This window comes from Phyllobates terribilis, unplaced genomic scaffold (assembly GCF_046119375.1).
Source record: "Phyllobates terribilis strain yellow unplaced genomic scaffold, ASM4611937v1 Scaffold_1__5_contigs__length_1240528914, whole genome shotgun sequence".
NCBI classification, from domain to species: domain Eukaryota; kingdom Metazoa; phylum Chordata; class Amphibia; order Anura; family Dendrobatidae; genus Phyllobates; species Phyllobates terribilis.
In genome coordinates this window covers 777,101,353-777,117,659 of record NW_027362761.1, presented here as the reverse complement: position 1 = coordinate 777,117,659, position 16,307 = coordinate 777,101,353, and the positions used below count along the sequence as shown (strand labels likewise).

At 45.0% G+C, this 16,307-nt stretch overlaps 1 protein-coding gene across 1 annotated transcript in view; it reads left to right on the top strand.

The window, feature by feature from the left end:
• LOC141157188 (uncharacterized) overlaps positions 1 to 16,307 on the top strand; it is a 96,658-nt gene that overhangs the window by 69,932 nt on the left and 10,419 nt on the right. The window contains exon 5 of the mRNA XM_073644190.1: positions 10,371 to 11,024. Coding sequence (XP_073500291.1) covers positions 10,371 to 11,024 — 654 coding nt within the window. The remainder of the gene's footprint in view (positions 1 to 10,370; positions 11,025 to 16,307) is intronic.

Genomic DNA, 16,307 nt, shown 5'->3' with positions numbered 1-16,307 from the left:
TGCTCCTTGGACACATTTGGCTATGGACTTTATAACTGACCTTCCCCCCTCTGAGGGTTTTACTGTCATCTGGGTGGTCGTGGACCGTTTTAGCAAGATGTGTCACTTGGTTCCCTTCGTCAAACTGCCCTGCGCTAAAACTCTCGCTAAGGCCTTTGTCAAGGAAATTGTCAGACTTCATGGCGTTCCTACTGACATTGTTTCTGATAGGGGTCCTCAGTTCGTGGCTCGTTTTTGGCGTGCCTTTTGTGACAGGTTGGGAATTCATTTGTCGTTTTCGTCCGGATACCATCCTGAATCTAATGGCCAAACAGAAAGGAAAAACCAGGATGTTGAGCAGTTCTTGCGTTGTTTTGTGGCAGACAATCAAGAGGGGTGGTCTGAGTTTCTGCCACTTGCCGAATTTGCTCTGAACAATCATACATCTTCTTCTGCTGGTTGTTCGCCTTTTTTTTGTTGTTCTGGGAGACATCCGTCGTTTGGGTCGTTCTCCAAGTTGGGATCTGCCGTGCCTGAGGAGGAGAATTTTTCCGGTGATTTGGAAAGAGTTTGGACGGATGTGCGTGGTAATCTTCAGGAGGCCAACAGAAAATCTAAAGACTACTTTGATAGGAAACGACAGGAGGTTTTGTTCGCTGTTGGTGACATGGTTTGGTTGTCCTCTAGGAATCTGCGGTTGAGGATTCCTTCTAAGAAATTGGGTCCCAAGTTTGTAGGGCCCTTTAAGGTGCTTCAGGTTGTCAACCAATCTGCTGTTAGGTTGGAGGTTCCTACCTCCTGGAGAATTAATCCGGTCTTTCATGTCTCTCTGTTAAAAAAAGCTGTCGTGTCGGATGGTGACGCCTCTGCCTCTGTTCCTCCGGTGGTGGAGGACGGGGAATATGAAATTTCTCGCATCCTTGACTCTAGACGGTATAGAGGTAGTTTGCAGTATCTTGTGGCCTGGAAAGGTTTCGGACCCGAGGATAACTCTTGGGTGAGGTCAGATGATGTTTCCGCGTCCAGACTTATCAGAGCGTTTCACAGGAGATTTCCTGATAAGCCTGGTCCTAGGGGATCCGGAGGATCCTCTTAGAAGGGGGGGTACTGTTAGAACCTTGCTGTTAGGTTTTTTTTCCTTTGCTGGTCACATGACCTTGTTGGCCTATTTAATCCTGCTCCGCCCTTCTGGCTTTGCTGGACTTTATTGTATATCTACTTTCTGGCTAGCCTGTGCTCTGTATCTAACTCTGTTAGTTTGCTTGGTCTACGGACCTCTATGTTCTATCTATTTTGTTTGTTCGTCTGTCTGCTACTATTTCTGTTAGGAGGTGTCCCATATTCCTCCCAGTCCTTAGTACCTGTAGGGATTTCCTCCCCACATCTATAGGTCTTCGTACAGACTAGATTAGGACTTTAGCAGGTCTGATCGCAGGATCAGGTTCCCTGTTACATCGTAGGGATTCAGCTGAGTCTTATAGTAGGGACAGATCTCCTCTCTTTCCTTAGCTTTGGTAGCAGAACATAACACTATCTGCAGACCGGACATAACTGCAAGAGAAGTATGCTGCCTCCCAGGTGCGAAGATCAAGGATGTTATCGATAGGATACCGAAGCTCATCAGTTCCAAGGATGTCCACCCATTTCTTCTGATACATGTTGGCACCAATAACACGGCAAGGAAGGACCTACCGACAATCTGCAAGGACTTTGAAGCATTGAGAACTAGGAGTCTGTGTCAGACTGAAGTCTGTGTCCCTCAGCTTAAGTGTCCATGAGCTGAAGTGTTTGAAATTTGAATTAATCCTGAATAATATGATGCATGCAGACTGTACCTTACCGGCCACCACCGCACTCTAATCAGCATCTCTGTTTATCCATTCCTCTTACAGGCCATATATTGAGAACTAGGAGTCTGTGTCAGACTGAAGTCTGTGTCCCTCAGCTTAAGTGTCCATGAGCTGAAGTGTCTGAAATTTGAATTAATCCTGAATAATATGATGCATGCAGACTGTACCTTACCGGCCACCACCGCACTCTAATCAGCATCTCTGTTTATCCATTCCTCTTACAGGTACGTGACCCAACTTTTCCATCCTGATTTCCATGCAGCCTTCCCTATATCTCTCTGCTCCTACTATATACTAATGGTACGTGACCCAACTTTTCCATCCTGATTTCCATGCAGCCTTCCCTATATCTCTCTGCTCCTACTATATACTAATGGTACGTGACCCAACTTTTCCATCCTGATTTCCATGCAGCCTTCCCTATATCTCTCTGCTCCTACTATATACTAATGGTACGTGACCCAACTTTTCCATCCTGATTTCCATGCAGCCTTCCCTATATCTCTCTGCTCCTACTATATACTAATGGTACGTGACCCAAGTTACACTACCCACCCCCCACTTTCATTTATGACCTTGTTTACTGAACCTTTGAGTATCCTACATCTGGTTCAGCCTTAATCAGCTGATCAAGATGAGCACAGACCACTCCCCTCTGGTTCACAGCTGAATGCATTCTGTAGGCCATATATTGAGAACTAGGAGTCTGTGTCAGACTGAAGTCTGTGTCCCTCAGCTTAAGTGTCCATGAGCTGAAGTGTCTGAAATTTGAATTAATCCTGAATAATATGATGCATGCAGACTGTACCTTACCGGCCACCACCGCACTCTAATCAGCATCTCTGTTTATCCATTCCTCTTACAGGCCATATATTGAGAACTAGGAGTCTGTGTCAGACTGAAGTCTGTGTCCCTCAGCTTAAGTGTCCATGAGCTGAAGTGTCTGAAATTTGAATTAATCCTGAATTGAACCTGAAGTGAACTGAAGGTACCTGGATACTAAGTCACAGTAAACAATGTTTGTTTTTGTTTTCACTCTCACCCCCTTAATCCTTCACTTCTTTCAACCACCCCTAATCCCTACACCTGGAAAGGAACTCTTCATCTCTCCCTCCATTCTCCCCACCCATCTCACCTCTTCCTCAGAGCTATTCCACAACATACAATCCTTTGTCTCCAAACACAGACAGCCACCTCATGCCCTCTCCTGCTCCCACCTAATAACGCTTTCTCTGCTCCTCCTTACTGCCGGCGACATCTCTCCACATCCTGGCCCTCCTCACCACATCCCTACATTCACTTCCACCTCCTACCCCCGATCTATCCCAAACTCTCGTAACCCCTCTAACCTTACACCCATCCGCCCAGCCCCCGCTTCCCCAGTTCCACTAACAGGAGCTCTATGGAACGCTCGCTCTGTCTGCAATAAACTTTCCTACATTCACGATCTCTTCATCATTAACAAGCTTTCCTTCCTCGGAATCACTGAAACCTGGCTCACCCCCTCCGACACAACCTCTCCTGCTGCACTTTCGTATGGCGGATTCCACCTCTCCCATACCCCCCGCCCCAACGGCAAGCACGGTGGAGGAATAGGTTTCCTCCTCTCAGAAAACTGCTCCTTCACCCAGATCCCACTGCCACCCGCAATTACTCTCCCATCTTTTGAAGTGCACTGTGTGCGCATCTACTCCCCCTCCAACTTCCAACTGGCTGTCATCTACCGCCCCTCAGGATCAGCCACCACTTTCTTTGACCACTTCACCACCTGGCTACTTCATTTCCTCTCTGTTGACATCCCCACTATCCTCATGGGCGACTTTAACATCCCCATTGATACTTCCCTCTCAGCTGCCTCTAAGCTTCTATCCCTCACTTCCTCCTTTGGTCTTACCCAGTGGTCTTCCACACCCACCCACAAAGACGGCCACACGCTGGACCTCATCTTCACCCGCCTCTGTTCCCTATCTAACCTCTCTAACTCACCTCTCCCTCTCTCTGACCACAACCTACTCACATTCTCTTCTCTCTCCTCCCCGGGGCAACAATCCCCACTCCACAAACTTGAATACCCTCGTAGAAATCTCAAACACCTTGACCTACACTCTCTCTCTGAATCCCTCCTCCCTCTTACAGACATTAGTTCCTTACATGATGCAGATGCTGCTGCCACTTTATACAACACCACAACAGCTGCAGCTCTCGATTCGGACGCCCCCCTCATGCATACCAAGACTCGCACAATCAACAGACAACCCTGGCACACCAGCCTAACTAAAGAACTGCGACGGGCCTCCAGGGCTGCTGAACGTAGATGGAAAAGGTCCCACTCCCATGAGCACTTCATCGCATTCAAACGGTCCCTCACTACCTTCAAGTCCACACTCACTGCAGCAAAACAAACATACTTCACATCTCTCATATCCTCCCTGTCCCACAACCCCAAACAACTATTCAACACCTTCAATTCTCTCCTCCGTCCCCCAGTGCCTCCTTCCTCTCCTCTTATTTCAGCCGAAGACTTTGCCTCATTCTTCAAGCAGAAGATTGACACCATCAGACAAAGCTTTTGCCTAAAGCCCCCACAGCCCCTCCCCACACCTACTCAACCCTCCTCCTCCAAAACTACATTCTCCACCATTTCTGAAGATCAACTTTCCTCCTTACTCTCCAAATCACACCTCACCACCTGTAAACTTGACCCAATCCCGTCCCACCTCATCCCAAACCTTACCACTATCTTCATCCCAGCCCTAGCCCACCTCTTCAACCTGTCACTAACAACTGGTGTCTTCCCCTCATGTTTCAAACATGCCTCAATCACACCCATCCTCAAAAAGCCCTCCCTTGACCCATCCTCTGTGTCTAGCTATCGCCCCATATCACTTCTCCCCTATGCCTCAAAACTACTGGAACAACATGTCCATTCTGAACTGTCCTCCCACCTCTCCTCCTGCTCCCTCTTTGACCGCCTACAATCTGGTTTCCGACCGCACCATTCTACTGAAACTGCACTGACTAAAGTCACAAACGACCTACTAACCGCCAAATCTAAGCGACACTACTCTGTCCTCCTCCTCCTAGACCTGTCATCTGCCTTTGACACAGTGGACCATTCCCTCTTACTACAGACTCTCTCATCTCTCGGCATCACAGACTTGGCCCTATCCTGGATCTCCTCATACCTAACAGACCGGACATTCAGTGTCTCCCACTCACACACCACCTCTTCATCTCGCCCCCTATCTGTCGGTGTCCCCCAAGGTTCAGTTCTAGGACCCCTGCTCTTCTCCATCTACACCTTAGGCCTGGGACAGCTCATAGAGTCTCATGGCTTTCATTATCACCTCTATGCTGATGACACACAGATCTACCGCTCTGGACCCGATATCACCTCCGTATTAACCAAAATCCCACAATGTCTGTCTGCTATTTCATCCTTCTTCTCTGCTAGATTTCTAAAACTTAACATGGACAAAACAGAATTCATCATCTTTCCGCCATCTCATTCAACCCTCCCAACTGACCTATCCATCATAGTCAATGGCTGCCCACTCTCCCCAGTCCCTCAAGCTCGCTGCCTCGGGGTAACCCTGGACTCGGAACTCTCCTTCAAACCACATATCCAAGCCCTTTCCACTTCCTGCCGACTCCAACTTAAAAATATCTCCCGGATCCGCACATTCCTAAACCATGAATCTGCAAAAACACTAGTGCACGCCCTCATCATCTCCCGCCTTGACTACTGCAACCTCCTGCTCTGTGGCCTCCCCTCTAACACTCTCGCACCCCTCCAATCTATCATAAACTCTGCTGCTCGACTAATCAACCTGTCCCCCCGCTATTCCCCGGCCTCTCCTCTCTGTCAATCTCTTCACTGGCTCCCCATTGCTCAGAGACTCCAGTTCAAAACCCTAACCATGACATACAAAGCCATTCACAACCTGTCTCCTCCATATATCTCCGACCTAGTCTCCCGTTACATACCTGCACGCAACCTCCGATCCTCACAAGATCTCCTGCTCTACTCCCCTCTTATCTCCTCCTCCCACAACCGTATACAAGATTTCTCCCGTGCTTCCGCCCTACTCTGGAACTCTCTACCCCAACGTATCAGACTCTCGCCTACCGTGGAAACCTTCAAAAGGCACCTGAAGACCCACCTCTTCCGACAAGCCTACAACCTGCAGTAACCACCGCTCCACCATACCGCTGCACGACCAGCTCTACCCTCACCTACTGTATCCTCACCCATCCCTCGTAGATTGTGAGCCCTCGCGGGCAGGGTCCTCGCTCCGCCTGTACCAGTCGCTGTCACATTGTGTTCAAGATTATTGAAATTGTTCTTGTATTATACCCCCTTTTTCACATGTAAAGCGCCATGGAATAAATGGCGCTATAATAATAAATAATAATAATAATAATAATAATAATTGGGGAAGAAAGTAAAAGAACTGGATGCGAAGGTAGTTTTTTCTTCTATCCTTCCAGTAGACAAGCATGGCGTCAGGAGATGGAACAGGATCCTTGATGTGAACAACTGGCTGAGACGATGGTGCAGACAACAAGGATTTGGATTCCTGGACCACGGTGTGAATTACCTCTATGACGGACTCCTTGCCAGAGACGGACTACACCTCAACAAACCCGGGAAACACATATTCACCAGGAGACTCTCAACACTCATCAGGACTGCGTTAAACTAGAAGAAGAGGGGATGGGAAGAAAAACGCCAGACACGAACATGAAACCAGAGAACAAACTAATGAAAGATATGAAGTGCGACAAAGAAGGTCCAAGACAAGATACTTGGAAGGGAGGTAAGAAAATTTCTAATACAATCCACAGGGAGAAGATTGGAACAAAACAAAATCGTGTAATCTGCGTGCTAGCAAATGCCAGAAGCCTGACAAACAAGATGGATGAACTGGACGCAGAAATATCTACAGGTAACTATGACATAATGGGAATAACCGAGACATGGTTAGATGAAAGCTATGACTGGGCAGTTAACTTACAGGGTTACAGTCTGTTTAGAAGGGATCGAAGAAATCGGAAAGGGGGTGGAGTCTGTCTATATGTAAAGACGTGTCTAAAGCCTACAATACGGGAGGATGTATGGGAGGGAAATGAGGAGGTTGAGTCCTTATGGGTGGAGATACATGGGGCAAAAAACAATAATAAAATTATCATAGGAGTCTGTTATAAACCACCAAATATAGCAGAAGCCACGGAAAGTCTATTAATGAGACAAATAGACGAAGTAGCAAAAAATAATGAGGTGATTATTATGGGGGACTTCAACTCCCCCGATATAGACTGGGAAACCGAAAGCTGTAGATCTCAGAAAGGAAACAGGTTTCTGTCAATTATCAAAGACAATTATTTGTCACAACTTGTGCAGGAACCAACTAGAGGGACGGCCATTTTAGACTTAATATTAACTAACAGGCCAGACAGAATAAATGAGGTGCAGGTCGGGAGGCACCTGGGAAATAGTGACCACAACATTATACAATTCCACATGTGCTTCAGTAGGGTGCCCAGCAAGGGAGTCACAAAACCACTGAACTTCAGGAGGGCAAAGTTTGATCAGCTAAGAGATGCCCTTCACCTTATAGACTGGGATAGTATCTTCAGTAATAGGAGCATGGATAGAAAATGGGAAATTTTCAAAACAGTCCTACATAGTCACTGTAGAAGGTACATACCTTATGGGAATAAAAGGCCTAGGAATAGGAGGAAGCCAATGTGGCTAAATAAGGAAGTCAAGAGGGCAATGAAAAACAAAAAAAGGGCTTTCGGTAAACTTAAACAAGAAGGCAGCGAGGAAGCGCTAATATCTTCTAGGGAAAAAAACAAAATCTGTAAGAAACAAATAAGAATAGCAAAAGTGGAGACAGAGAGACTAATTGCCAAGGAAAGTAAAACGAATCCCAAACTGTTCTTTAACTATATAAACAGTAAAAGGATTAAAACTGATGGAGTTGGCCCATTGAAAAATAACCTGGGTAAAATCATAGAGGGCGATGAGGGTAAAGCAAACCTACTCAATAGCTTCTTCTCCACTGTTTTCACAAAAGAAAACAATTTATCGGAGGAAATGCAGAGTGATAAAGTAAACCCTCCACTAAATATCACCCACCTAACCCAGGAGGAAGTTCAGAAACGCCTAAATAATATCAAAATAGACAAGTCACCAGGCCCAGATGGCATACACCCCCGGGTACTAAAAGAATTAAGTAATGTGATAGACAGACCGCTGTATCTTATATTCAAGCACTCTTTATGGACAGGGACTGTCCCACTAGACTGGCGCCAAGCAAATGTGGTACCAATATTCAAAAAGGGGTCTAAAAGTTACCCTGGGGACTATAGACCAGTAAGCTTAACGTCTGTTGTGGGTAAATTGTTTGAAGGATTTCTTAGAGATGCTATTGTAGAATATCTTAATGATAATAACTGTCTAACTCTATATCAACATGGATTCATGAGGGATCGCTCCTGCCAAACAAACCTGATCGCCTTCTACGAGGAGGTGAGCTCACTGTTAGAACCTTGCTGTTAGGTTTTTTTTCCTTTGCTGGTCACATGACCTTGTTGGCCTATTTAATCCTGCTCCGCCCTTCTGGCTTTGCTGGACTTCATTGTATATCTACTTTCTAGCTAGCCTGTGCTCTGTATCTAGCTCTGTTAGTTTGCTTGGTCTACGGACCTCTATGTTCTATCTATTTTGTTTGTTCGTCTGTCTGCTACTATTTCTGTTAGGAGGTGTCCCATATTCCTCCCAGTCCTTAGTACTTGTAGGGATTCCCTCCCCACATCTATAGGTCTCCGTACAGACTAGATTAGGACTTTAGCAGGTCTGATCGCAGGATCAGGTTCCCTGTTACATCGTAGGGATTCAGCTGAGTCCTATAGTAGGGACAGATCTCCTCTCTTTCCTTAGCTTTGGTAGCAGAACATAACAGTAAGTCCAGCCTGCAAATTCTCTAAGGAAAGATTTTTTTTTTTTTTTTTTTTGTCCCATCATGGTGTCGGTTCAGGATTTGGCTAAACACCTGCAGGGACTCTCTCTGGAAGTGGCCGAGCTCCGTCAGCACGTGAGTAACTGTCCTGGAGCATATTTCTTGGAGCCTAAGGTATGTTTGCCGGATTTATTTTTTGGTGAACATCGAGAATTTTTTTCATTTAAAAATGCTTGCTTATTGTATTTTCGTTTGAGACCCAAGTCCTCTGGGGATGAATCCCAGCGCGTAGGGTTCATAATGTCACTTTTGCGCAAAGAGCCTCAGGAGTGGGCCTTTTCTTTGCAACCTAGTGATACATGCTTCAGATCAGTGGATAGTTTTTTTTTCTGCTTTAGGATTATTATATGATGATCCTGACCGTGTGGCATCAGCTGAGACTGAGTTGAGACGTTTAAAACAAGGATCAGGTAATGTGGAAAAATATTGTACTCATTTTCGTCGTTGGTCCACTCGAACAGGGTGGAACGATTCTGCTCTGAAAAGTCTATTTCTTGCTGGGCTCGGTGAAAGGGTTAAAGACCTGCTAATTGCTTATCCTACACCTGAGGATTTGCAACAGGCTATGCAATTAGCTATACGGGTGGATAGAAGACTGCGTGCTAGGGTTAATGAGAGCAAATCCTCTGCTATGTCAGTTTCTGGTTATGATAATGTGTGTACTAACAGTGGTGAACCGATGGAGATTGGATCGGTGGCACCTCGCTCTCAAGAAAAAGACCGTCGTTTTTCGGAAGGCTTGTGTTTCTATTGCGGAAAATCTGGTCATTTGATTAAAGGCTGTGAGCTTCGTATGAAGAAAGAAAAAAAAATGGTCAGTCACGCCCGTATTGCCTGTTTAAATTCCAAGGGTATATTTTTAGCTGCTTCCACGATTGCGCAGGAAAAATTAATGGAATTTCGGGTGTTTGTTGATTGCGGGTCTACACTGAATGTAATTGATGGGGGATTCGTGGAAAAACTCAATTTAAAACCTGAACCTTTATCATCCCCCATTTCTGTGGTTTCTGTGGATGGCTCCCCTTTGAAGAATATTACTCTCAAGGTCAGTGAATTTCCTCTCACTATTAATGGTGTTCACCATGAGAAATTGGATTTGGTAGTGTTGAATAACTTGCCTTCTCCAGTAATATTGGGTTTGCCCTGGTTAAAATTTCACAATCCTGTACTGGATTGGTCTACCAGTGAAATTAAATCCTGGAGCCATAAATGTTATGACAAGTGTTGTAACGGGCGTATTGCAGCTTTGGATAGGGGAGAATTGCCTGTTCCTATTCAGGATTTTTGGAGAGTTTTTTCTGAGAAAGAATCGCAGGTTTTGCCTCCCCATAGAGACTATGATTGTTCTATTGAATTTGTCCCTGGAGCGATTCTTCCTAAAAGTCGTTTATTTAACCTTACTATTCCTGAGAGGAAGGCTTTGGAGGAATACATACAGACAAGTTTGGCCGCCGGTCACATTAGGCCCTCTAAGTCTCCTGTGGCGGTTGGATTTTTTTTTGTAAAAAAAAAGGACGGCGGTTTACGTCCTTGTCTGGATTTTCGTGAGATTAACAAAATTACGGTACGCAATCCTTACCCACTGCCATTGATTCCTGATCTGTTTAACCAGTTATTGGGGGCCAAGTGGTTCTCTAAAATTGACCTTAAGGGGGCATACAATCTGTTGCGCATGAAGGAGGGTGATGAATGGAAGACTGCTTTTAACACTCCTGTGGGTCATTTTGAGAATCTGGTTATGCCTTTTGGTCTTACTAATGCTCCTGCATTTTTTCAGAATCTGATTAATGACATCCTTAGACCTTTGATCGGCAAAAATGTGGTTGTGTATTTGGATAACATTTTGATTTATTCGCCAGATCTGGAGTCTCATTGGCGGAGCGTGCGTGAGGTATTACAGTTATTAATGGACAATTCGCTTTTTGCTAAGCTGGAGAAATGTGAGTTCGCTGTACAGAGAATTAGTTTTTTGGGCTACATTATCTCCAGCAAAGGTTTTGAGATGGATCCGGTTAAGGTTCAGGCTGTGCAGGAATGGCCTAGGCCTATTGGTTTGAAATCGATACAGAGGTTTTTGGGTTTCGCCAATTACTATAGAAAATTCATAAAAAATTTTTCTAGTATTGTCAAACCTCTGACTGATCTCACCAGGAAAGGTGCTGATGCGGTTCAGTGGTCTTCTGAGGCCATTGAAGCTTTTGTGTATCTCAAGGAGAGGTTCACCTCTGCTCCCATCCTTATGCAGCCTGATGTTACTAGGCCGTTTTTGGTTGAGGTTGATGCTTCCTCTGTGGGGGTTGGCGCAGTATTGTCTCAGGATAACGGGGATGGATTACATCCCTGTGCCTTTTTTTCAAAAAATTTTTCGGAGACTGAATTGAATTACGATATTGGTAATCGGGAATTATTGGCTATTAAACTCGCATTTGAACACTGGCGCCACTTCTTGGAAGGTGCGGAATTTCCCGTTCAGGTTCTTACGGATCATAAAAATCTGATATATCTTGATGCTGCCAAGCGCCAGAATGCCCGTCAGGCTAGGTGGGCACTGTTTTTCTCGCGGTTTAATTTCTCCGTTACTTACATCCCTGGTACTAAGAATGTTAAGGCGGATGCCTTGTCTCGCAGTTTTTCTCCCATAGTCGGTGCTGAGAAAGAGGAAAACATTTTACAAGAAGGTGTTGTGATAGCTGCTTTAGACTCCGTTTTGGAAGATGAGATTCTTAAAGCTCAGGAGAATGCCCCATCTAACACTCCTCATGGGAGGTTGTTTGTGCCTGGGACCTTTAGGAGAGATTTGTTTGTTGAGTGTCACGAATCTCGGTTGGCAGGTCATCCCGGAATCTCTGAGACCAAGAGACTGGTGGGTCGCAGTTTTTGGTGGCCTGGATGGCAGAAGGAAGTCATTAAGTGGGTGCGCCAATGTACTGTATGTGCTAGATCTAAGTCCTCACATACTCCTGCTGCGGGGTTGCTTTGTCCTTTGGAGGTCCCCAGTGCTCCTTGGACACATTTGGCTATGGACTTTATAACTGACCTTCCCCCCTCTGAGGGTTTTACTGTCATCTGGGTGGTCGTGGACCGTTTTAGCAAGATGTGCCACTTGGTTCCCTTCGTCAAACTGCCCTGCGCTAAAACTCTCGCTAAGGCCTTTGTCAAGGAAATTGTCAGACTTCATGGCGTTCCTACTGACATTGTTTCTGATAGGGGTCCTCAGTTCATGGCTCGTTTTTGGCGTGCCTTTTGTGACAGGTTGGGAATTCATTTGTCGTTTTCGTCCGGATATCATCCTGAATCTAATGGCCAGACAGAAAGGAAAAACCAGGATGTTGAGCAGTTCTTGCGTTGTTTTGTGGCAGACAATCAAGAGGGGTGGTCTGAGTTTCTGCCACTTGCCGAATTTGCTCTGAACAATCATACATCTTCTTCTGCTGGTTGTTCGCCTTTTTTTTGTTGTTCTGGGAGACATCCGTCGTTTGGGTCGTTCTCCAAGTTGGGATCTGCCGTGCCTGAGGAGGAGAATTTTTCCGGTGATTTGGAAAGAGTTTGGACGGATGTGCGTGGTAATCTTCAGGAGGCCAACAGAAAATCTAAAGACTACTTTGACAGGAAACGACAGGAGGTTTTGTTCGCTGTTGGTGACATGGTTTGGTTGTCCTCTAGGAATCTGCGGTTGAGGATTCCTTCTAAGAAATTGGGTCCCAAGTTTGTAGGGCCCTTTAAGGTGCTTCAGGTTGTCAACCAATCTGCTGTTAGGTTGGAGGTTCCTACCTCCTGGAGAATTAATCCGGTCTTTCATGTCTCTCTGTTAAAAAAAGCTGTTGTTTCGGATGGTGACGCCTCTGCCTCTGTTCCTCCGGTGGTGGAGGACGGGGAATATGAAATTTCTCGCATCCTTGACTCTAGACGGTATAGAGGTAGTTTGCAGTATCTTGTGGCCTGGAAAGGTTTCGGACCCGAGGATAACTCTTGGGTGAGGTCAGATGATGTTTCCGCGTCCAGACTTATCAGAGCGTTTCACAGGAGATTTCCTGATAAGCCTGGTCCTAGGGGATCCGGAGGATCCTCTTAGAAGGGGGGGTACTGTTAGAACCTTGCTGTTAGGTTTTTTTTCCTTTGCTGGTCACATGACCTTGTTGGCCTATTTAATCCTGCTCCGCCCTTCTGGCTTTGCTGGACTTCATTGTATATCTACTTTCTAGCTAGCCTGTGCTCTGTATCTAGCTCTGTTAGTTTGCTTGGTCTACGGACCTCTATGTTCTATCTATTTTGTTTGTTCGTCTGTCTGCTACTATTTCTGTTAGGAGGTGTCCCATATTCCTCCCAGTCCTTAGTACTTGTAGGGATTCCCTCCCCACATCTATAGGTCTCCGTACAGACTAGATTAGGACTTTAGCAGGTCTGATCGCAGGATCAGGTTCCCTGTTACATCGTAGGGATTCAGCTGAGTCCTATAGTAGGGACAGATCTCCTCTCTTTCCTTAGCTTTGGTAGCAGAACATAACACTCACAGCTGGACCGGGGAGAGTCAGTGGATGTTGTATACCTTGACTTCTCCAAAGCGTTTGATACCGTGCCACACAAAAGGTTGGTATATAAAATGAGAATACTTGGTCTGGGGGATAATGTGTGCAAGTGGGTAAATAGCTGGCTGAGTGATAGAAAGCAGAGGGTGGTTATCAATGGAGTAAGCTCAGGGTGTGTCAGGGTTACTAGCGGGGTGCCTCAAGAGTCTGTCTTGGGCCCTATATTATTTAATATATTTATTAATGATCTAGTGGAAGGGTTGCATAGTAAAATAGCTATATTTGCAGATGATACAAAACTTTGTAAAGTAGTTAATACAGATGAGGATAGGGCACAGCTACAGGAGGATTTAGATAAATTGGAGAGTTGGGCCAAAAAATGGCAAATGTAAGGTCATGCACATGGGAAAGAAAAACAGCAGTCACCCATACATATTAAATGGGAAACCGTTGGGGAAATCTGACATGGAGAAGGACCTGGGCGTCTTGGTTAACAGCAAATTAAATTGGAATGCCCAGTGTCAGGCAGCAGCTGCGAAGGAAAATAGAGTCATGGCATGCATCAGAAGAGGAATAAGGGCATATGATGAGAACATTGTTCTTCCTCTGTATAAAGCGCTGGTAAGGCCGCACTTAGAATATTGTGCACAGTTCAGGGCACCGGTGCTCAAGAAAGACATATTGGAGCTAGAGAGGGTACAAAGGAGGGCGACTAAGGTAATAAAGGGAATGGAGGGACTAGAATACCCAGAGAGGTTGTCAAAATTAGGCCTATTTACGTTGGAAAAGAGAAGGCTTAGGGGAGACCTCATAAACATGTATAAATACATCAGGGGGCAGTACAGAGATCTCTCCCATGACCTGTTTATACCAAGGATGGTGACAAAGACGAGGGGGCACACTATGCGTCTGGAGGAAAGGAGGTTTCTGCACCAGCATAGAAGGGGATTCTTTACGGTCAGAGCCGTGAGACTCTGGAACTCTCTGGGAGAGGAAGTGGTGATGTCCAACTCACTTAATGAGTTCAAGAGAGGCCTGGACGCCTTTCTTGAGAACAATAAAATTACATCTTATGCTTAGTGATAGTTAATTAATCCAGGGATTTAATCTGACTGCCAGATTGGAGTCGGGAAGTGAATTTTTCCTCAATGATCTTAATTGGCCTATACCGCATGGGTTTTTTTTGCCTTCCCCTGGATCAACGCTGCAGAATAGCTGCAGTGCACAAGAAATAGGCTGAACTGGATGGACGCTTGTCTTTTTTCGGCCTTATAAACTATGTAACTATGTAACTATGTGGCAGACAGCAGTGCACACAACACAAGAGGGTCCATTGCACGATTTGTCTGCTTCTGCTGCTGAGACAGATATTTGTAGACAAAGCCCCAGACATCAGGGGCCAGGGCTAATTTTTTTTTATCTTAATCCTGGTTACTTGCTTAAAAAGCAATCCAGAGAACACATTTTTTTTGCTCCATTTGATTGTTAGCACTGCAGAATACAGCCAGATCTTTTCCATATTACAGCAATTAAAATCCAGAAATTTGAACTGAACATGGAAAATATCGGCCTCCTTTTCCATTTTGTTGCAGTGTGTCAGTGTAGCTATTCACACGAGTTCACTGTGAAAAATAGTATTGTAAACTACAGACCTGCTTTTTAAAACTGTGGTTGTTCATCAGACGTATCACATATAACTGCGTTCCAAATTCAGTCATTTCTTGCTTCCATTTACATTTTGTTGCAGTGTGTCAGCCAAGCTATTCACATGAGGTCGCTGTGAAGAATAGTATTACTAAACTACAGGACCGCTATTTAAAACCGTGGTTCTCTGTCAGACGTATCACATATAACTGTGGTCCAAAAGAAGTTATTTCTGGCTTCCATTTATATTTTGTTAAAGTGTGTCGATCAAGCTATCCACACGAGGTCGATGTGAAGAATAATATTCGTAAACTACAGGCCTGCTATTTAAAACCGTTGCTCTCTCTCAGACATATCACATACAACTGCGTTCTAAATTCAGCCATTTCAGGCTTCCATTTACATATTGTTGCAGTGTGTCAGCAAAGCTATTCACATGAGGTTGCTGTGAAGAATAGTATTAGTAAACTACAGGCCTGCTATTTAAAACCGTGGTTCTCTGTCAGACGTATCACATATAACTGCATTCCAAAATCAGCCATTTCTGGCTTCCATTAACATTTTGTTGCAGTGTGTCGGTGAAGGTATTCAAATGAGGTCGCTGTGAAGAATAGCATTAGTAAACTAAAGGCCTGCTATTTAAAACCGTTGTTCTCCATCAGACGTATCTCATATAACTGCGCTCAAAAATCAGCCATTTCTGGTTTCTATTTACATTTTGTTGCAGTGTGTCAGCCAAGCTATTCACATGAGGTCGCTATGAAGAATAGTATTACTAAACTACAGGCCCGCTATTTAAAACCGTGGTTCTCTGTCAGACGTATCACATATAACTGCGTTCCAAATTCAGCCATTTTTGGATTCCATTTTGTTGCAGTGTGTCGGTGAAGCTGTTCACACGAGGTTGCTGTGAAGAATAGTATAAGTAAACTACAGGCCCATATTTTTAAATCGTGGTTCTCCGTCAGACGTATCACATATAACTGAGATCCAAAAAATGCCATTTCTGGCTTACATTTATATTTTGTTAAAGTGTGTCGGTCAAGCTATCCACACGAGGTCGATGTGAAGAATAGTATTAGTAAACTACAGGCCTGCTATTTAAAACCGTTGTTCTCTGTCAGACATATCACATACAACTGCGTTCCAAAATCAGCCATTTCTGGCTTCCATTTCCATTTTGTTGCAGTGTGTCGGTGAAGCTATTCACACAGGTCGCTGTGAAGAATAGTATTAGTAAACTACAGGCCCGCTATTTAATACCGTGGTTCTCTGTCAGA